This window comes from Eucyclogobius newberryi, unplaced genomic scaffold (genome assembly GCF_026437365.1).
Source record: "Eucyclogobius newberryi isolate DKJ021-1_F unplaced genomic scaffold, fEucNew1.0.hap1 SCAF_7, whole genome shotgun sequence".
In the NCBI taxonomy this organism is placed as follows: Eukaryota; Metazoa; Chordata; class Actinopteri; order Gobiiformes; family Gobiidae; genus Eucyclogobius; species Eucyclogobius newberryi.
Window position 1 is genome coordinate 1377734 of NW_027316389.1, and position 21105 is coordinate 1398838.

The following is a 21105-nucleotide window of genomic DNA, read 5'->3' on the forward strand; positions in this document are numbered from 1 at the left end:
ACCAGGACTAAACCAGGTCTAAACAAGGACTAAACCAGGACTAAAGCAGGACTAAACCAGGTCTAAACCAGGACTAAAGCAGGACTAAACCAGGACTAAACCAGAACTAAACCAGGTCTAAACCAGGACTAAACCAGGTCTAAACCAGGTCTAAACCAGAACTAAACCAGGTCTAAACCAGGACTAAACCAGGTCTAAACCAGGACTAAACCAGGACTAAACCAGGTCTAAACCAGGACTAAACCAGGTCTAAACCAGGACTAAACCAGGTCTAAACCAGGACTAAACCAGGACTAAACCAGGTCTAAACCAGGTCTAAACCAGGACTAAACCAGGTCTAAACCAGGACTAAACAAAGTCTAACCAGGACTAAACCAGGTCTAAACCAGGTCTAAACCAGGACTAAACCAGGACTAAACCAGGACTAAACCAGAACTAAACCAGGTCTAAACCAGGACTAAACCAGGTCTAAACCAGGACTAAACCAGGACTAAACCAGGTCTAAACCAGGACTAAACCAGGACTAAACCAGGTCTAAACCAGGACTAAACCAGATCCAAACCAGGACTAAACAGGACTAAACCATGACTAAACCAGGTCTAAACCAGGACTAAACCAGGACTAAACCAGGTCTAAACCAAGTCTAAACCAGGACTAAACCAGGACTAAACCAGGACTAAACCAAGACTAAACCAGGACTAAAGCAGGACTAAACCAGAACTAAACCAGGTCTAAAACAGGACTAAACCAGGACTAAACCAGGACTAAACCAGGTCTAAACCAGGACTAAACCAGGACTAAAGCAGGACTAAACCAGGTCTGAACCAGGACTAAACCAGGTCTAAACCAGGACTAAACCAGGACTAAAGCAGGACTAAACCAGGACTAAACCAGAACTAAACCAGGTCTAAACCAGGACTAAACCAGGTCTAAACCAGGACTAAACCAGGACTAAACCAGGACTAAACCAGGACTAAACCAGAACTAAACCAGGTCTAAACCAGGACTAAACCAGGTCTACACCAGGACTAAACCAGGACTAAACCAGGTCTAAACCAGGACTAAACCAGGTCTAAACCAGGACTAAACTAGGTCTAAACCAGGACTAAACCAGGTCTAAACCAGGTCTAAACCAGGTCTAAACCAGGTCTAAACCAGGTCTACACCAGGACTAAACCAGGACTAAACCAGGTCTAAACCAGGTCTAAACCAGGTCTAAACCAGGACTAAACCAGGACTAAACCAGATCCAAACCAGGACTAAACCAGGACTAAAGCAGGACTAAACCAGGACTAAACCAGGTCTAAACCAGGACTAAACCAGGTCTAAACCAGGACTAAACCAGGTCTAAACCAGGTCTAAACCAGGTCTAAACCGGGTCTAAACCAGGACTAAAGTAGGCTCTGATTTGAACCAGGATAGTCCCGGGTCTGGACCTGGTTGGGTCCGGGTCACGTGAGGCTGTGGCGCTGTCGCGTGCGCTCTCTGGTTGGTGGGTATTTTTAGCTCGTGCGCGGGCTGTTTCCATTCGCTCGCGCGCAGCTTCATCACGGCGCGCGGCGCATGCGCACTGATGACGTCACGGTTTGTTTGAACCAGGAAATGAAAAGACTTTTATGACGCGACAAGTGAAGCTCCAGGAGACGCTTTAATGAAGGAGCTCCTCCTCCACGTGACTGACGCGCGTGACGTCTCCGCAGGTCCAAACCAGGTCACGTGGCGCCTCCTGCTGGTCACTTTGAGGTGACGCGTCCTCGTGTTGACATCACGTGTCTTTAACGCCGTCACGAGCCAATCAATATCAATTATTCATGTTTGTCCTCAGATGTATTCAGTCTGAAACTGTTTTTATCTTATTCAGATCATACAACACGAATAAAGACCAAACCAGGACTAAACTTTAGGACCAGGAGAGTTAAAGCCCCACTGTGGAACATTAGAGCTGCCCTGAGTTTCAGAGCAACGTAGGACATTCCATCCCTGTTTAAACTTGAAAGGATGAGGGCGTGGCCTCCTCAGACTCCAGGCCCCGCCCCCTCGGCCCCGCCCCGTCCTCAGGTGTAAATAATAAAGCACTCTGTGACAGTCGGTACAAGTTTATGATAAAAATCAGATGCAACATGGATTTATACAAAGTCTCGTCAGATTCTGAATTAAAAAAAAGGTTTAAATAAACTGAAAGACAAAGGTTCATGTTTCACTACAGCGTCTTTAAACACACAAAGTACACAAAGTACAAAAACAAAGAGTGACGGCGCCGAGACCGGCTTAAAACCAGACATAAAAGTGGTTAAAAGCAGCAACAGGAGGTGAGTCCATGACGGTGTATTTCGAAAGGTTCAGTCCGTTCTTCTTCTTTGTGGAGTCTTATTGTGAAGGGTCAGTACATCCTGCCTCGACTGCGGTTTCCTCTGAAGCCTCGTCCTCCTCGGAAACCACCGCGTTGCTCTGGAAACACACACAATACGACTTAGAACACACAACACAGTAAAGCCTCCTACACAACACAGTAAAGCCTCCTACACAACACAGTAAAGCCTCCTACACAACACAGTAAAGCCTCCTACACAACACAGTAAAGCCTCCTACACAACACAGTAAAGCCTCCTACACAACACAGTAAAGCCTCCTACACAACACAGTAAAGCCTCCTACACAACACAGTAAAGCCTCCTACACAACACAGTAAAGCCTCCTACACAACACAGTAAAGCCTCCTACACAACACAGTAAAGCCTCCTACACAACACAGTAAAGCCTCCTACACAACACAGTAAAGCCTCCTACACAACACAGTAAAGCCTCCTACACAACACAGTAAAGCCTCCTACACAACACAGTAAAGCCTCCTACACAACACAGTAAAGCCTCCTACACAACACAGTAAAGCCTCCTACACAACACAGTAAAGCCTCCTACACAACACAGTAAAGCCTCCTACACAACACAGTAAAGCCTCCTACACAACACAGTAAAGCCTCCTACACAACACAGTAAAGCCTCCTACACAACACAGTAAAGCCTCCTACACAACACAGTAAAGCCTCCTACACAACACAGTAAAGCCTCCTACACAACACAGTAAAGCCTCCTACACAACACAGTAAAGCCTCCTACACAACACAGTAAAGCCTCCTACACAACACAGTAAAGCCTCCTACACAACACAGTAAAGCCTCCTACACAACACAGTAAAGCCTCCTACACAACACAGTAAAGCCTCCTACACACGGCCGCGGCCCAATCACGCCCCACACAGAAGCTAGAGCCGCTTTAAAGACAAACGCCCCGGACTCATGTCCATGAATACATCAGAGCAGACGTGAGGCGTCTGCACGCGCTCAGTCGAGGCGTCTGCACGCGCTCAGGCGTCTGCACGCGCTCAGTCGAGGCGTCTGCACGCGCTCAGTGGAGTCGAGGCGTCTGCACGCGCTCAGTGGAGTCGAGGCGTCTGCACGCGCTCAGTGGAGTCGAGGCGTCTGCACGCGCTCAGTGGAGGAGAGGCGTCTGCACGCGCTCAGTGGAGGAGAGGCGTCTGCACGCGCTCAGTGGAGGAGAGGCGTCTGCACGCGCTCAGTGGAGGAGAGTCGTCCTGCACATGCTCAGAGGAGGAGAGTCGTCCTGCACATGCTCAGAGGAGGAGAGTCGTCCTGCACATGCTCAGAGGAGGAGAGTCGTCCTGCACATGCTCAGAGGAGGAGAGTCGTCTGCACATGCTCAGTGGAGGAGAGGCTTCTGCACATGCTCAGTGGAGGAGAGTCGTCCTGCACATGCTCAGAGGAGGAGAGTCGTCCTGCACATGCTCAGAGGAGGAGAGTCGTCCTGCACATGCTCAGTGGAGGAGAGTCGTCCTGCACATGCTCAGTGGAGGAGAGTCGTCCTGCACATGCTCAGTGGAGGAGAGTCGTCCTGCACATGCTCAGTGGAGGAGAGTCGTCCTGCACATGCTCAAAGGAGGAGAGTCGTCTGCACATGCTCAGTGGAGGAGAGTCGTCCTGCACATGCTCAGTGGAGGAGAGTCGTCCTGCACATGCTCAGTGGAGGAGAGTCGTCTGCACATGCTCAGTGGAGGAGAGTCGTCCTGCACATGCTCAGTGGAGGAGAGTCGTCCTGCACATGCTCAGTGGAGGAGAGTCGTCCTGCACATGCTCAAAGGAGGAGAGTCGTCTGCACATGCTCAGTGGAGGAGAGTCGTCCTGCACATGCTCAGAGGAGGAGAGTCGTCTGCACATGCTCAGTGGAGGAGAGTCGTCTGCACATGCTCAGAGGAGGAGAGTCGTCTGCACATGCTCAGAGGAGGAGAGTCGTCCTGCACATGCTCAGTGGAGGAGAGTCGTCTGCACATGCTCAGAGGAGGAGAGTCGTCTGCACATGCTCAGTGGAGGAGAGTCGTCCTGCACATGCTCAGTGGAGGAGAGTCGTCTGCACATGCTCAGAGGAGGAGAGTCGTCTGCACATGCTCAGAGGAGGAGAGTCGTCCTGCACATGCTCAGTGGAGGAGAGTCGTCCTGCACATGCTCAGAGGAGGAGAGTCGTCCTGCACATGCTCAGTGGAGGAGAGTCGTCCTGCACATGCTCAGAGGAGGAGAGTCGTCTGCACATGCTCAGTGGAGGAGAGTCGTCTGCACATGCTCAGTGGAGGAGAGTCGTCCTGCACATGCTCAGAGGAGGAGAGTCGTCCTGCACATGCTCAGTGGAGGAGAGTCGTCCTGCACATGCTCAGTGGAGGAGAGTCGTCCTGCACATGCTCAGTGGAGGAGAGTCGTCCTGCACATGCTCAGTGGAGGAGAGTCGTCCTGCACATGCTCAGTGGAGGAGAGTCGTCCTGCACATGCTCAGTGGAGGAGAGTCGTCCTGCACATGCTCAGTGGAGGAGAGTCGTCTGCACATGCTCAGAGGAGGAGAGTCGTCCTGCACATGCTCAGTGGAGGAGAGTCGTCCTGCACATGCTCAGTGGAGGAGAGTCGTCTGCACATGCTCAGAGGAGGAGAGTCGTCCTGCACATGCTCAGAGGAGGAGAGTCGTCTGCACATGCTCAGTGGAGGAGTTGTGCTGTGCTGCTTTTCTCGTGGTGTAAATGGAGTTTAATGTTGGATCATGGCTTTGGTTTATTATCTTTGGTTTGTTAAGTCCATAAGTGGAGGTGATGGGCCCCTGACGGGCCCCTGATGGGCCCCTGATGGGCCCGTCTGGGACCTGCAGATACTTCAGAGCTGAGCAGAGTTTAGTCAGTATCATTATTGCTCCAAGAGCTGCGTCTAAAGGATTTTTTTTCATCTTGTGGGTTTGTTTTGGGTCTTTTTCCGGGTCGTGCAGCAGGTCAGCTCTGATTGGCTGCTGCGCCGCCTCAGGCGCCTCCTACGCGCTCAGAGCGTCAAGAGTGTACGAAAACAAAGGAATCACCGCGGGAAACGCGTTTACATGGACTTTGAATGTAAAGTGAACGCTTTGGACGCACACACTTTCCCGATGGTGGCGCTGTGTATGTGAGCTGTGTGTTAGCTGTGTGTTAGCTGTGTGTGAGCTGTGTGTGAGCTGTGTGTTAGCTGTGTGTGAGCTGTGTGTGAGCTGTGTGTGAGCTGTGTGTGGGCTGTGTGTTAGCTGTGTGTGGGCTGTGTGTTAGCTGTGTGTGGGCTGTGTGTTAGCTGTGTGTGGGCTGTGTGTTAGCTGTATGTGGGCTGTGTGTGGGCTGTGTGTGAGCTGTGTGTGAGCTGTGTGTGAGCTGTGTGTTAGCTGTGTGTGGGCTGTGTGTGAGCTGTGTGTGAGCTGTGTGTTAGCTGTGTGTTAGCTGTGTGTGGGCTGTGTGTTAGCTGTGTGTTAGCTGTATGTGGGCTGTGTGTGGGCTGTGTGTTAGCTGTGTGTTAGCTGTATGTGGGCTGTATGTGGGCTGTATGTGGGCTGTATGTGGGCTGTATGTGGGCTGTATGTGAGCTGTATGTGGGCTTTATGTTAGCTGTGTGTGAGCTGTATGTGGGCTGTGTGTTAGCTGTATGTGGGCTGTATGTGGGCTTTATGTTAGCTGTGTGTTAGCTGTATGTGAGCTGTATGTGGGCTGTGTGTTAGCTGTGTGTGAGCTGTATGTGGGCTGTGTGTTAGCTGTATGTGGGCTGTATGTGGGCTTTATGTTAGCTGTGTGTTAGCTGTATGTGAGCTGTATGTGGGCTGTGTGTTAGCTGTGTGTTAGCTGTATGTTAGCTGTATGTGAGCTGGGTGTTAGCTGTATGTGGGCTTTATGTTAGCTGTGTGTGAGCTGTATGTGAGCTGTATGTGGGCTTTATGTTAGCTATGTGTTAGCTGTGTGTTAGCTGTATGTGAGCTGTGTGTGAGCTGTGTGTGAGCTGTGTGTTAGCTGTATGTGGGCTTTATGTTAGCTGTGTGTTAGCTGTATGTGAGCTGTGTGTTAGCTGTATGTGGGCTTTATGTTAGCTGTGTGTTAGCTGTATGTGAGCTGTGTGTGGGCTTTATGTTAGCTGTGTGTGGGCTTTATGTTAGCTGTGTGTTAGCTGTATGTGAGCTGTATGTGGGCTGTGTGTTAGCTGTGTGTTAGCTGTATGTGGGCTGTGTGTTAGCTGTGTGTTAGCTGTATGTGAGCTGTATGTGAGCTGTGTGTGGGCTTTATGTTAGCTGTGTGTTAGCTGTATGTGAGCTGTATGTGGGCTTTATGTTAGCTGTGTGTTAGCTGTATGTGAGCTGTATGTGGGCTTTATGTTAGCTGTGTGTTAGCTGTATGTGAGCTGTGTGTGGGCTTTATGTTAGCTGTGTGTTAGCTGTATGTGAGCTGTATGTGGGCTGTGTGTTAGCTGTGTGTTAGCTGTATGTTAGCTGTATGTGAGCTGGGTGTTAGCTGTATGTGGGCTTTATGTTAGCTGTGTGTGAGCTGTATGTGGGCTTTATGTTAGCTGTGTGTGAGCTGTGTGTGAGCTGTGTGTGAGCTGTGTGTTAGCTGTATGTGGGCTTTATGTTAGCTGTGTGTTAGCTGTATGTGAGCTGTGTGTTAGCTGTATGTGGGCTTTATGTTAGCTGTGTGTTAGCTGTATGTGAGCTGTGTGTGAGCTGTGTGTGAGCTGTGTGTTAGCTGTATGTGGGCTTTATGTTAGCTGTGTGTTAGCTGTATGTGAGCTGTGTGTGAGCTGTATGTGGGCTTTATGTTAGCTGTGTGTTAGCTGTGTGTGGGCTGTGTGTGAGCTGTATGTGAGCTGTGTGTGAGCTGTATGTGGGCTGTGTGTTAGCTGTATGTGGGCTTTATGTTAGCTGTGTGTTAGCTGTATGTGAGCTGTGTGTTAGCTGTATGTGGGCTTTATGTTAGCTGTGTGTTAGCTGTATGTGAGCTGTGTGTGAGCTGTGTGTGAGCTGTGTGTTAGCTGTATGTGGGCTTTATGTTAGCTGTGTGTTAGCTGTATGTGAGCTGTGTGTGAGCTGTATGTGGGCTTTATGTTAGCTGTGTGTTAGCTGTGTGTGGGCTGTGTGTGAGCTGTATGTGAGCTGTGTGTGAGCTGTATGTGGGCTGTGTGTTAGCTGTATGTGGGCTTTATGTTAGCTGTGTGTTAGCTGTGTGTGGGCTGTGTGTGAGCTGTATGTGAGCTGTGTGTGAGCTGTATGTGGGCTGTGTGTGAGCTGTATGTGGGCTGTGTGTTAGCTGTATGTGGGCTTTATGTTAGCTGTGTGTTAGCTGTATGTGGGCTGTGTGTGAGCTGTATGTGGGCTGTACCGTAGGCGAAGTTCCCGATGGTGGCGCTGTACTTCCCGCTGGGAGGGTTGTAGATCTGCCGTGCGTCCCGTCGTGGCGCAGGAGGAACAGGTTTCTTCATGGCAGACGCTCCCGTTTCCTCTGGTCCAGAACGTTTGGGTCTGAGGGGAAAAACGGGTCAGAACTTTCCCTCCTGGACTCTAGGGGGCGCTTCAGTTCACGCTGAGGTCAGAGTCTCCAGTGGGAGGAGTTAAACATGACATAAAACGGTGTAAAAGTAATTAAAGTAGAACTCACGCTGTGGCGGCCTCGGGTTTCTGAACAGGTTTCCACGACAACGTCACCGAGCTTTTGTACGACGGAGGATTGTGGAACAAGTCCTGAAGACACAAACATCTCATCAAGCACCAAGACTGGGACGTCCCCAGCTCTCGCGGGCGGAGTCTGGGACGTCCCCAGCTCTCGCGGGCGGAGTCTGGGACGTCCCCAGCTCTCGCGGGCGGAGTCTGGGACACCTCCAGCTCGCGGGCGGAGTCTGGGACACCTCCAGCTCGCGGGCGGAGTCTGGGACACCTCCAGCTCGCGGGCGGAGTCTGGGACACCTCCAGCTCGCGGGCGGAGTCTGGGACGTCCCCAGCTCGCGGGCGGAGTCTGGGACACCTCCAGCTCGCGGGCGGAGTCTGGGACACCTCCAGCTCGCGGGCGGAGTCTGGGACACCTCCAGCTCGCGGGCGGAGCAGCACCTACAGTGGATCTGAGGTTCTTCACATGTTTGAGAGGACCTGAACCTCACATTTGAGCTTTGGCGTTAATAACATTTATGAGGCGAGTTTAGAGTTTAGAGGGACATAAAAGAGGACGAGGGGCGGATCCAGAAGACACTCACCTTTATGAGGACGTTGATGTTGTTTGTGATCTTCAGAGCCACCACTTTGATTTTATTCTGAACAAACACAGGCACATGTCAAAGCTGAACACACTACAGTCCATATGAGGCGTGTCACTGGGCCACACCTCTTCTGTCTTCAGGGCGTCGCCGCTTTTCCCCTGCAGAGCCACTCTGAGCTGCCGAATGTAAACCTGCAGCCCCCGCGCGAAGAACTGCAGCCTGCAGGGACACGGGTAGAGAAGGGACATTAGAGACGGGACACGGGCAGAGACGTTAGAGACGGGACACGGGCAGAGACGTTAGAGACGGGACACGGGCAGAGACAGAGCCGGGACACGGGCAGAGACGTTAGAGACGGGACACGGGCAGAGACGTTAGAGACGGGACACGGGCAGAGACAGAGCCGGGACACGGGCAGAGACGTTAGAGACGGGACACGGGCAGAGACGTTAGAGACGGGACACGGGCAGAGACGTTAGAGACGGGACACGGGCAGAGACGTTAGAGACGGGACACGGGCAGAGACGTTAGAGACGGGACACGGGCAGAGACAGAGACGGGACACGGGCAGAGACAGAGCCGGGACACGGGCAGAGACAGAGCCGGGACACGGGCAGAGACAGAGACGGGACACGGGCAGAGACAGAGACGGGACACGGGCAGAGACGTTAGAGACGGGACACGGGCAGAGACAGAGCCGGGACACGGGCAGAGACGGGACACGGGCAGAGACAGAGCCGGGACACGGGCAGAGACGGGACACGGGCAGAGACAGAGCCGGGACACGGGCAGAGACGTTAGAGACGGGACACGGGCAGAGACAGAGCCGGGACACGGGCAGAGACGGGACACGGGCAGAGACAGAGCCGGGACACGGGCAGAGACGGGACACGGGCAGAGACCCTTGAGCCGTACCTGATCTTGAAGTCCTTGAGCCGCTCCTGGTCGACCTTGTCCAGCAGGAAGTCGGGCAGCTTCTTCCCGAGCTGGTGGAAGCTGTAGAGCAGACACTCCACAGAGCTGAACTGGAGCTTGGGTTCGTCCGAGCTGGAGTTGTCTCCGTCCTCGGGCTCGTCGGCCGGCGGCAGCGGCATGAACTCCTGCAACGCAAACATGTCACGCTCAGAACGGAGGTGGTGTCCAGACGCTCCGGTGGGCGGGGCAGGGGGAGGAGTTACCAGCAGCTTGTTGAAGAGCGTGTGCAGATTGGCCTCCAGCTTCTCCATGTCTCCACAGAACGGACTCATCTCAGCCAACAGCTTCAGCATCTGAGACACAAAACTAGCACGTTAGCATGAGCGCCGCTAAACACAAACGCTCGTCTGCTTTTCATCTTTTATACAAAGAGTTAGTTCTGCCGAGTCCCTCCGTGACGTCATCAGCGTGACGTCATCAGCGTGACGTCATCAGCGTGACGTCATCAGCGTGACGTCATCAGCGTGACGTCATCAGCGTGACGTCATCAGCGTGACGTCATCAGCGTGACGTCATCAGCGTGACGTCATCAGCGTGACGTCATCAGCGTGACGTCATCAGCGTGACGTCATCAGCGTGACGTCATCAGCGTGCGACACATGGTTTGACTAAATAAAGGTGTTTTATGGTCTTATTGTGTCAGATCAGAACTGTTGTGGAGTTTGGCTCTTGTTTACAGTCTGGTTGCTATGGTAACAGCTGTGGAAACACCTCTACATGAGACATATTTGTCACAAGTGCAATTCTAAACTTTACACAAACAGGCCAAATGTCGAGTCAAATCTGAAACAAATGGGTTCATTGTGTTTGAGTGGAAGGTGTAGTTGAACTGTGTCGACACGACACAAACTCTGACGTGATGAGACCCCAAAGGAGCTTTTCACTTTGAAGCGGTGATAGTTTTGCTTTTTTAGTGCAGATGTTTGAGCGCGTTCACCTCGAGCTGGATGTCCAGCCCGGCCATGGGCGTCGCCAGAACGCTCAGGTTTGGCAGAACGTGTTCACAGAAGTACGTCACGAAGCGCGTCGAGTGCACGTTTTTCTACAACAAACAACGCCAGAGTTACACACACTTCAAGAAGTAGTCCCCCTACCGCCCCCCCTCCCCCAGAGGCAGTAAGTAGTCCCTCCTCCCCTCCCCCAGAGGCAGTAAGTAGTTCCAGTCTACGAAGTAAGTAGTCCCTCCTCCACGAGCCCGGGGGCAGTAGTAGTACCCGCTCCCCCGGGGCAGTAGTAGTACCCGCTCCCCCGGGGCAGTAGTAGTACCCGCTCCCCCGGGGCAGTAAGTAGTACCCGCTCCCCCGGGGCAGTAAGTAGTACCCGCTCCCCCGGGGCAGTAAGTAGTACCCGCTCCCCCGGGGCAGTAAGTAGTACCCGCTCCCCCGGGGCAGTAAGTAGTCCCTCCTCCCCTCCCCCTGGGAAGTAGTCCCCCTCACTCACAGAGAACAGAGGCAGAGCTTGTCTGGTGCACTGCAGAAGTCGGTCCAGTATGTCGGGAGCGGCCGGGTTCAGAGCCTGGTCCAGGAACGCCTGATCCACCACGAGCTCCACCAGCTGCTGTCGACCATTGACCGTCTGCAGGATACGAAGAGCACTGACCACACGCATGAGGAGCACGAACTCCTCTCCCGTCACATCCTCCAGGACCTGCAGAGAAGACGCCTTTATGAGTCTGAGGTCCATCTGAGCCTAGTGTGTGAGGGGCGTGGCTAAAGCTAGAGCGTGTGAGGGGCGTGGCTAAAGCTGGAGCGTGTGAGGGGCGTGGCTAAAGCTAGAGCATGTGAGGGGCGTGGCTAAAGCTAGAGCATGTGAGGGGCGTGGCTAAAGCTAGAGTGTGTGTGAGGGGCGTGGCTAAAGCTAGAGTGTGTGTGAGGGGCGTGGCTAAAGCTAGAGCGTGTGAGGGGCGTGGCTAAAGCTGGAGCGTGTGAGGGGCGTGGCTAAAGCTAGAGCATGTGAGGGGCGTGGCTAAAGCTAGAGCATGTGAGGGGCGTGGCTAAAGCTAGAGTGTGTGTGAGGGGCGTGGCTAAAGCTAGAGTGTGTGTGAGGGGCGTGGCTAAAGCTAGAGTGTGTGTGAGGGGCGTGGCTAAAGCTAGAGTGTGTGTGAGGGGCGTGGCTAAAGCTAGAGCGTGTGTGAGGGGCGTGGCTAACGCTAGAGCGTGTGAGGGGCGTGGCTAAAGCTAGAGTGTGTGTGAGGGGCGTGGCTAAAGCTAGAGTGTGTGTGAGGGGCGTGGCTAAAGCTAGAGTGTGTGTGAGGGGCGTGGCTAAAGCTAGAGCGTGTGTGAGGGGCGTGGCTAAAGCTAGAGCGTGTGTGAGGGGCGTGGCTAAAGCTAGAGCGTTTGTGAGGGGCGTGGCTAAAGCTAGAGCGTGTGAGGGGCGTGGCTAAAGCTAGAGCGTGTGAGGGGCGTGGCTAAAGCTGGAGCGTGTGAGGGGCGTGGCTAAAGCTAGAGCATGTGAGGGGCGTGGCTAAAGCTAGAGCATGTGAGGGGCGTGGCTAAAGCTAGAGTGTGTGTGAGGGGCGTGGCTAAAGCTAGAGTGTGTGTGAGGGGCGTGGCTAAAGCTAGAGTGTGTGTGAGGGGCGTGGCTAAAGCTAGAGTGTGTGTGAGGGGCGTGGCTAAAGCTAGAGTGTGTGTGAGGGGCGTGGCTAAAGCTAGAGCGTGTGTGAGGGGCGTGGCTAACGCTAGAGCGTGTGAGGGGCGTGGCTAAAGCTAGAGTGTGTGTGAGGGGCGTGGCTAAAGCTAGAGCGTGTGTGAGGGGCGTGGCTAAAGCTAGAGTGTGTGTGAGGGGCGTGGCTAAAGCTAGAGCATGTGAGGGGCGTGGCTAAAGCTAGAGCGTGTGTGAGGGGCGTGGCTAAAGCTAGAGTGTGTGTGAGGGGCGTGGCTAAAGCTAGAGTGTGTGTGAGGGGCGTGGCTAAAGCTAGTGTGTGTGAGGGGCGTGGCTAAAGCTAGAGTAAACGGGAACAGTTTGGCCTCGTGTAAACTTCACCTTCTTGGACTCTGCGAACACAAACTCTTCCACTTCCTTGGTCATCACGTCCTCGGGCAGCGCCTTCAGTTTGGTGGAGAGGAACTTGATGGCTCGCTCTCGCACGATGTCCTCTCCCTGAAGGATCTGCGTGAACAGGCCGCCCAGAGTGCCTTCACAAACACAAAGAGCATTAAAGCACACGTCCAGGAGAAGCCCCGCCTCTCAGAACGTCTCCGTGGCGTCTGAACCGGAGAAAGGCCTCGTGGAGACGGTGAAGACACGACGCTCACCTTTAGCGTCGACTTTGAAGATGGAGAGAAGCGCCGCGTTGACCTGGTTGAACTCTGCAGTGTCGTCTGAAAAGCACACGTCACGTTAAGCCTTTGGTCCAGCGCAGGGTTAGGGGCACTGACCGTACGTTTTAAAGTAGTGTAGTCTTAAAAGTAGTGTAGTCTTAAAAGTAGTGTAGTCTTAAAAGTAGTGTAGTCTTAAAAGTAGTGTAGTCTTAAAAGTAGTGTAGTCTTAAAAGTAGTGTAGTCTTAAAAGTAGTGTAGTCTTAAAAGTAGTGTAGTCTTAAAAGTAGTGTAGTCTTAAAAGTAGTGTAGTCTTAAAAGTAGTGTAGTCTTAAAAGTAGTGTAGTCTTGATGTGTTTGTGTGGCTGACCCGTCTGCAGCAGCTGTGTCAAGATGTCTGCCACTCGGAGGATGTTTTCTCCTGTGGCAAAGCGAGGCAGCTCCTTTATGGCCTGTCGTCGAATCTGGAGTCACACAAAACACGATTAAACAAAATACACAACGGTCAATGTCCAAATGACTGATCGTAGTTTCATTCTGGAATATTGTGAGGCTAAAGTACATCTTTCTACAGCCTTTTGTCTGTGTTTTAGTGGCAGGTCTTGTTCTGGTCCAGCAAACCATTTAACTTAAGCTGCAAATGTTGAAATGACCAAAAGCCAAAACAAACCAGAAGCTCGATTGCTAAAGTACTTGTTTTAAGTTCAAATTGAAGGAGTATTGAAGGAGTATTGGGAGTATTGAAGGAGTATTGGGAGTATTGAAGGAGTATTGGAGGAGTATTGGAGTATTGAAGGAGTATTGGAGGAGTATTGGAGGAGCATTGGAGGAGTATTGGAGGAGCATTGGAGGAGCATTGAAGGAGTATTGAAGGAGTATTGAAGGAGTATTGGAGGAGCATTGGAGGAGTATTGGAGGAGCATTGGAGGAGTATTGAAGGAGTATTGGAGGAGTATTGGAGGAGTATTGGAGGAGTATTGGAGGAGCATTGGAGGAGCATTGGAGGAGCATTGGAGGAGCATTGAAGGAGTATTGGAGGAGTATTGAAGGAGTATTGGAGTATTGAAGGAGTATTGGAGGAGTATTGAAGGAGTATTGAAGGAGTATTGGAGGAGCATTGGAGGAGTATTGGAGGAGCATTGGAGGAGTATTGAAGGAGTATTGGAGGAGTATTGGAGGAGTATTGGAGGAGTATTGGAGGAGTATTGGAGGAGCATTGGAGGAGCATTGGAGGAGCATTGGAGGAGCATTGAAGGAGTATTGGAGGAGTATTGAAGGAGTATTGGAGTATTGAAGGAGTATTGGAGCATTGAAGGAGTATTGGAGGAGTATTGAAGTATTGGAGGAGCATTGGAGGAGTATTGGAGGAGTATTGGAGGAGTATTGTAGAAGTATTGGAGGAGCATTGGAGGAGTATTGAAGGAGTATTGGAGTATTGAAGTATTGGAGGAGCATTGGAGGAGCATTGGAGGAGTATTGGAGGAGTATTGGAGGAGTATTGGAGGAGTATTGAAGTATTGGAGGAGCATTGGAGGAGTATTGGAGTATTGAAGGAGTATTGGAGTATTGAAGCATTGGAGGAGCATTGGAGGAGTATTGGAGTATTGAAGGAGTATTGAAGTATTGGTGGAGTATTGGAGTATGGAAGGAGTATTGGAGTATGGAAGGAGTATTGGAGGAGTATTGGAGGAGTATTGGAGGAGTATTGGAGGAGCATTGGAGGAGTATTGAAGGAGTATTGGAGGAGTATTGGAGGAGTATTGGAGGAGTATTGGAGGAGTATTGGAGGAGTATTGGAGGAGCATTGGAGGAGCATTGAAGGAGTATTGGAGGAGTATTGGAGGAGTATTGGAGGAGTATTGGAGGAGTATTGAAGGAGTATTGGAGTATTGAAGGAGCATTGGAGTATTGGAGGAGCATTGAAGTATTGGAGGAGCATTGGAGGACTATTGAAGGAGTATTGGAGGAGTATTGGAGGAGTATTGAAGTATTGGAGGAGTATTGGAGGAGTATTGAAGTATTGGAGGAGCATTGGAGGAGCATTGAAGGAGTATTGGAGGAGTATTGGAGTATTGAAGTATTGGAGGAGCATTGGAGGAGCATTGGAGGAGTATTGGAGGAGTATTGAAGCATTGGAGGAGTATTGGAGGAGCATTGGAGGAGTATTGGAGGAGTATTGGAGGAGTATTGAAGGAGTATTGGAGTATTGGAGGAGTATTGGAGGAGTATTGGAGGAGCATTGAAGGAGTATTGGAGTACTGAAGGAGCATTGGAGGAGCATTGAAGGAGTATTGAAGGAGTATTGGAGGAGTATTGGAGGAGCATTGGAGGAGTATTGAAGGAGTATTGGAGGAGTATTGAAGTATTGGAGGAGCATTGAAGTATTGGAGGAGCATTGAAGTATTGGAGGAGTATTGGAGGAGTATTGAAGTATTGGAGGAGTATTGAAGTATTGGAGGAGTATTGGAGGAGTATTGGAGGAGCATTGGAGGAGTATTGGAGGAGTATTGAAGTATTGGAGGAGCATTGGAGGAGTATTGGAGTATTGAAGGAGTATTGAAGTATTGAAGGAGTATTGAAGTATTGGTGGAGTATTGGAGTATGGAAGGAGTATTGGAGTATGGAAGGAGCATTGGAGGAGTATTGGAGTATTGAAGGAGTATTGAAGTATTGGTGGAGTATTGGAGTATGGAAGGAGTATTGGAGTATGGAAGGAGTATTGGAGGAGTATTGGAGGAGTATTGGAGGAGCATTGGAGGAGTATGGAAGGAGTATTGGAGGAGTATTGAAGGAGTATTGGAGTATTGAAGGAGTATTGGAGTATTGAAGGAGTATTGGAGTATTGGAGGAGTATTGGAGGAGTATTGGAGGAGTATTGGAGGAGTATTGGAGGAGCATTGGAGGAGTATTGGAGGAGTATTGAAGGAGTATTGGAGTATTGAAGGAGCATTGGAGGAGCATTGAAGGAGTATTGAAGTATTGGAGGAGTATTGGAGGAGCATTGGAGGAGTATTGAAGGAGTATTGGAGGAGCATTGGAGGAGTATGGAAGGAGTATTGAAGGAGTATTGGAGTATTGAAGGAGTATTGGAGTATTGAAGGAGTATTGGAGTATTGGAGGAGTATTGGAGTATTGGAGGAGTATTGGAGGAGTATTGGAGGAGTATTGGAGGAGCATTGGAGGAGTATGGAAGGAGTATTGGAGGAGTATTGAAGGAGTATTGGAGTATTGAAGGAGTATTGGAGGAGTATTGGAGGAGTATTGGAGGAGCATTGGAGGAGTATTGGAGGAGTATTGGAGGAGTATTGGAGGAGTATTGGAGTAGTATTGGAGTATTGAAGGAGCATTGGAGGAGCATTGAAGGAGTATTGAAGTATTGGAGGAGCATTGGAGGAGTATTGAAGGAGTATTGGAGGAGTATTGGAGGAGTATTGAAGTATTGGAGGAGTATTGGAGGAGTATTGAAGTATTGGAGGAGCATTGGAGGAGCATTGAAGGAGTATTGGAGGAGTATTGGAGTATTGAAGTATTGGAGGAGCATTGGAGGAGTATTGGAGGAGTATTGGAGGAGTATTGGAGGAGTATTGAAGCATTGGAGGAGTATTGGAGGAGCATTGGAGGAGTATTGGAGTATTGGAGTATTGAAGGAGTATTCAAGTATTGGTGGAGTATTGGAGTATTGGAGGAGTATTGGAGGAGTATTGGAGGAGTATTGGAGGAGCATTGGAGGAGTATTGGAGGAGTATTGGAGTATTGGAGGAGTATTGGAGGAGTATTGGAGGAGCATTGGAGTACTGAAGGAGCATTGGAGGAGCATTGAAGGAGTATTGGAGTACTGAAGGAGCATTGGAGGAGCATTGAAGGAGTATTGGAGTATTGGAGGAGTATTGGAGGAGTATTGGAGTATTGGAGGAGTATTGGAGGAGCATTGGAGTATTGGAGGAGTATTGGAGGAGTATTGGAGGAGTATTGGAGGAGTATTGGAGGAGTATTGGAGGAGTATTGGAGTATTGGAGGAGTATTGGAGGAGTATTGGAGGAGTATTGGAGGAGCATTGAAGGAGTATTGGAGTATTGAAGGAGTATTGGAGGAGTATTGGAGGAGCATTGGAGGAGTATTGAAGGAGTATTGGAGGAGTATTGAAGGAGTATTGGAGTATTGAAGGAGCATTGGAGGAGCATTGAAGGAGTATTGGAGTATTGAAGTATTGAAGGAGTATTGGAGGAGTATTGAAGTATTGGAGGAGTATTGGAGGAGTATTGAAGTATTGGAGGAGCATTGAAGTATTGGAGGAGCATTGAAGTATTGGAGGAGTATTGGAGGAGTATTGAAGTATTGGAGGAGTATTGAAGGAGTATTGGAGTATTGGAGGAGTATTGGAGGAGTATTGGAGGAGCATTGGAGGAGCATTGGAGGAGTATTGGAGGAGTATTGAAGTATTGGAGGAGCATTGGAGGAGTATTGGAGTATTGAAGTATTGGAGGAGCATTGGAGGAGTATTGGAGTATTGGAGGAGCATTGAAGTATTGGAGGAGTATTGGAGGAGTATTGAAGTATTGGAGGAGTATTGGAGGAGTATTGGAGGAGTATTGGAGGAGTATTGGAGTATTGAAGTATTGGAGGAGCATTGGAGGAGTATTGGAGTATTGAAGTATTGGAGGAGTATTGGAGGAGTATTGAAGTATTGGAGGAGTATTGAAGTATTGGAGGAGTATTGGAGGAGTATTGATGTATTGGAGGAGTATTGGAGGAGTATTGGAGGAGTATTGATGTATTGGAGGAGTATTGGAGGAGTATTGATGTATTGGAGGAGTATTGGAGGAGTATTGGAGTATTGGAGGAGTATTGGAGGAGTATTGGAGGAGTATTGGAGGAGTATTGGAGGAGTATTGGAGGAGTATTGATGTATTGGAGGAGTATTGGAGGAGTATTGGAGGAGTATTGGAGGAGTATTGGAGGAGTATTGATGTATTGGAGGAGTATTGGAGGAGTATTGGAGGAGTATTGGAGGAGTATTGATGTATTGGAGGAGTATTGGAGGAGTATTGATGTATTGGAGGAGTATTGGAGGAGTATTGGAGGAGTATTGGAGTATTGGAGGAGTATTGGAGGAGTATTGGAGGAGTATTGGAGGAGTATTGGAGGAGTATTGGAGGAGTATTGATGTATTGGAGGAGTATTGGAGTATTGGAGGAGTATTGGAGGAGTATTGATGTATTGGAGGAGTATTGGAGGAGTATTGGAGGAGTATTGATGTATTGGAGGAGTATTGGAGGAGTATTGGAGGAGTATTGATGTATTGGAGGAGTATTGGAGGAGTATTGGAGTATTGGAGGAGTATTGGAGTATTGGAGGAGTATTGGAGGAGTATTGGAGGAGTATTGAAGTATTGGAGGAGTATTGGAGGAGTATTGGAGGAGTATTGGAGGAGTATTGGAGGAGTATTGGAGGAGTATTGATGTATTGGAGGAGTATTGATGTATTGGAGGAGTATTGATGTATTGGAGGAGTATTGAAGTATTGGAGGAGTATTGGAGGAGTATTGGAGGAGTATTGGAGGAGTATTGGAGGAGTATTGGAGGAGTATTGGAGGAGTATTGATGTATTGGAGGAGTATTGGAGGAGTATTGGAGGAGTATTGGAGGAGTATTGATGTATTGGAGGAGTATTGGAGGAGTATTGAAGGCGTTTGAGGCGCTTCTCACCGACACGTCCTCGTCCTCGCACAGGTCGAGCTGAGCGTTGATGGCCGAGTCTGAAAGTTCTGGAAACTGACTGAAGAACTTGGGGATGAACTGCGCCGCGAGTCGCTTCTCTTTGGGTCCGCCCTTCACGCCGTTCAGGATCACCTGGTACGCATCTTTGTGCTGCCGCCAGAAGAAACACGTGAATGTGCCACAAAGACAAAGATCACACACAAAAACTCATGAAGTGGAAACGTTCTTCTGCCATAGAAGGACTAGCAACATTATTTAGTGTTAAATGTAGCTCAAAATGTGATTGATTTTTTTTTACTCAATAAACAATATTTATTTTGCAACTGTTAAAAATGTATTCCAGTTCGGCCATTTGTCAACCTTTGTGTATTAACTGATAAAAATGAGTTTCTTGTAGGTGATTTGTGTCAAACTTCTGGATAAACTCTGACTCTGACAAACATCTACAGTGTTTTAGAGTCAATTCATTGTTGCAGCTCCATTCATGTTTTAGAGTTCTACTTCCTGTAATTAACATCAGAATCTCATCGAGTCCAGATGAGGACATTATAAATCCCATGTGACTGACGTGTGATGTTAGAGACTTAAATGGGCAGTTTGCGGTCGAACCCTGCGCGGGCCGCGGTCATTCATTTGCGCCTGTTAGCCGTTAGCTTAGCATCATTATGCAACAGACGCAGCCAAAACAAAGCGCTGCGTGGACACGAAGAACCCGCTTCAGGTGCGTGTTCCTGCGGGGAAGAGCCGCGTGGTTCGAGTAGCGGGTTTTGGGCTGTTTTCTGACCTGGCTGAGATTCTCCTTTGCGTCCGCGAGCACGCCGTAGCTGCGGTACAAGTCCTCGATCGTGACCGCCATCTGCGCGCCTCTATCCGGGCACAGCAGCTATGATGAGCCCCGCTGAAACCTCCGAAGTACCGGCCTGTCCTGAAGCCTTTCACCCGCAGAGCCCCACGGGACCGAGAGCCGAGTGTGTCCGGCACAAGAGCTCCGTGAACCGGCGGAGCAGAGCGCGGTGAAGCCGAGAGAGGAGCGGACACAGACGCAGCGATCTCCCGCAGTAGCAGCGTGCAGCTAACAGGCTAATGCTAAAGGCTCTACCGCGCGTGCGCCGTCTCAAGAGACATCCTCACGTGACCCTGTGGGCGTGAACCAATGCATCCATGGCGTGAACGGGGAAACACTGACCCCTACCGGACAGGAGGAAACACTGACCCGGACAGGAGGAAACACTGACCCGGACAGGAGGAAACACTGACCCGGACAGAAGGAAACACTGACCCGGACAGGAGGAAACACTGACCCGGACAGGAGGAAACACTGACCCGGACAGGAGGAAACACTGACCCGGACAGGAGGAAACACTGACCCGGACAGGAGGAAACACTGACCCGGACAGGAGGAAACACTGACCCGGACAGGAGGAAACACTGACCCGGACAGTAGGAAACACTGACCCGGACAGGAGGAAACACTGACCCGGACAGGAGGAAACACTGACCCGGACAGGAGGAAACACTGACCCGGACAGTAGGAAACACTGACCCGGACAGGAGGAAACACTGACCCGGACAGAAGGAAACACTGACCCGGACAGGAGGAAACACTGACCCGGACAGGAGGAAACACTGACCCGGACAGGAGGAAACACTGACCCGGACAGTAGGAAACACTGACCCGGACAGGAGGAAACACTGACCCGGACAGTAGGAAACACTGACCCGGACAGGAGGAAACACTGACCCGGACAGTAGGAAACACTGACCCGGACAGTAGGAAACACTGACCCGGACAGGAGGAAACACTGACCCGGACAGGAGGAAACACTGACCCGGACAGGAGGAAACACTGACCCGGACAGTAGGAAACACTGACCCGGACAGGAGGAAACACTGACCCGGACAGGAGGAAACACTGACCCGGACAGGAGGAAACACTGACCCGGACAGGAGGAAACACTGACCCGGACAGGAGGAAACACTGACCCGGACAGAAGGAAACACTGACCCGGACAGAAGGAAACACTGACCTGGACAGAAGGAAACACTGACCCGGACAGGAGGAAACACTGACCCGGACAGGAGGAAACACTGACCTGGACAGAAGGCGCTCTTTGGCTTCACTACTGTTGTTGTTGTTGTTGTTGTTGTGGCGTTACTTTTAATGGCGGTTGGCAGCCAAATTAAAAGGTGCATTTAGCGCCACCTGCTGTTGGTTCGATGCAACATTGAACTGTATTTTTCTTCCTTTTATGAATTAATGTTTAGGTATTTGTCATTGTTTATCAAAATATGTATTTATTATGTCGATGTCATTGTTGTCTCCGTGCACATCAGATACACTTTCATCTAATTAAAATACCAACATAATTCTTCAGTACTTTTCAGTCTATAATGTACAGAAATCAACAAAAATCATCAAAAGTGTTTCTTTATAAACAATAGAATTTATAATGTTATAATGTACTTTTTTTTGCCAATAACACAAAGCTGAAGCAGACACAGCACTGCTCAGTAAATACTTCTAAAGGAGCTTTTAAACACAAAACACAGAAATATTGTACATGTGGCACAAACGCGGGT

General features: G+C 50.1%; 1 protein-coding gene across 1 annotated transcript; it reads right to left on the reverse strand.

Moving 5' to 3' along the window:
• Nucleotides 1-2080: 2080 nt before the first annotated feature.
• Nucleotides 2081-19609, reverse strand: api5 (apoptosis inhibitor 5). The gene is made up of 14 exons (XM_072435007.1): nt 19310-19609; nt 18514-18675; nt 13179-13272; nt 12806-12871; nt 12534-12685; nt 10992-11198; nt 10489-10593; nt 9755-9844; nt 9492-9676; nt 8702-8795; nt 8574-8630; nt 7985-8067; nt 7709-7848; nt 2081-2448 (listed from the first exon to the last, which is right to left on the reverse strand). Exons 1-14 carry the CDS (start codon nt 19379-19381, stop codon nt 2381-2383), a joined length of 1575 nt encoding a protein of 524 aa, XP_072291108.1. The 5' UTR covers nt 19382-19609; the 3' UTR covers nt 2081-2380.
• Nucleotides 19610-21105: the final 1496 nt, after the last annotated feature.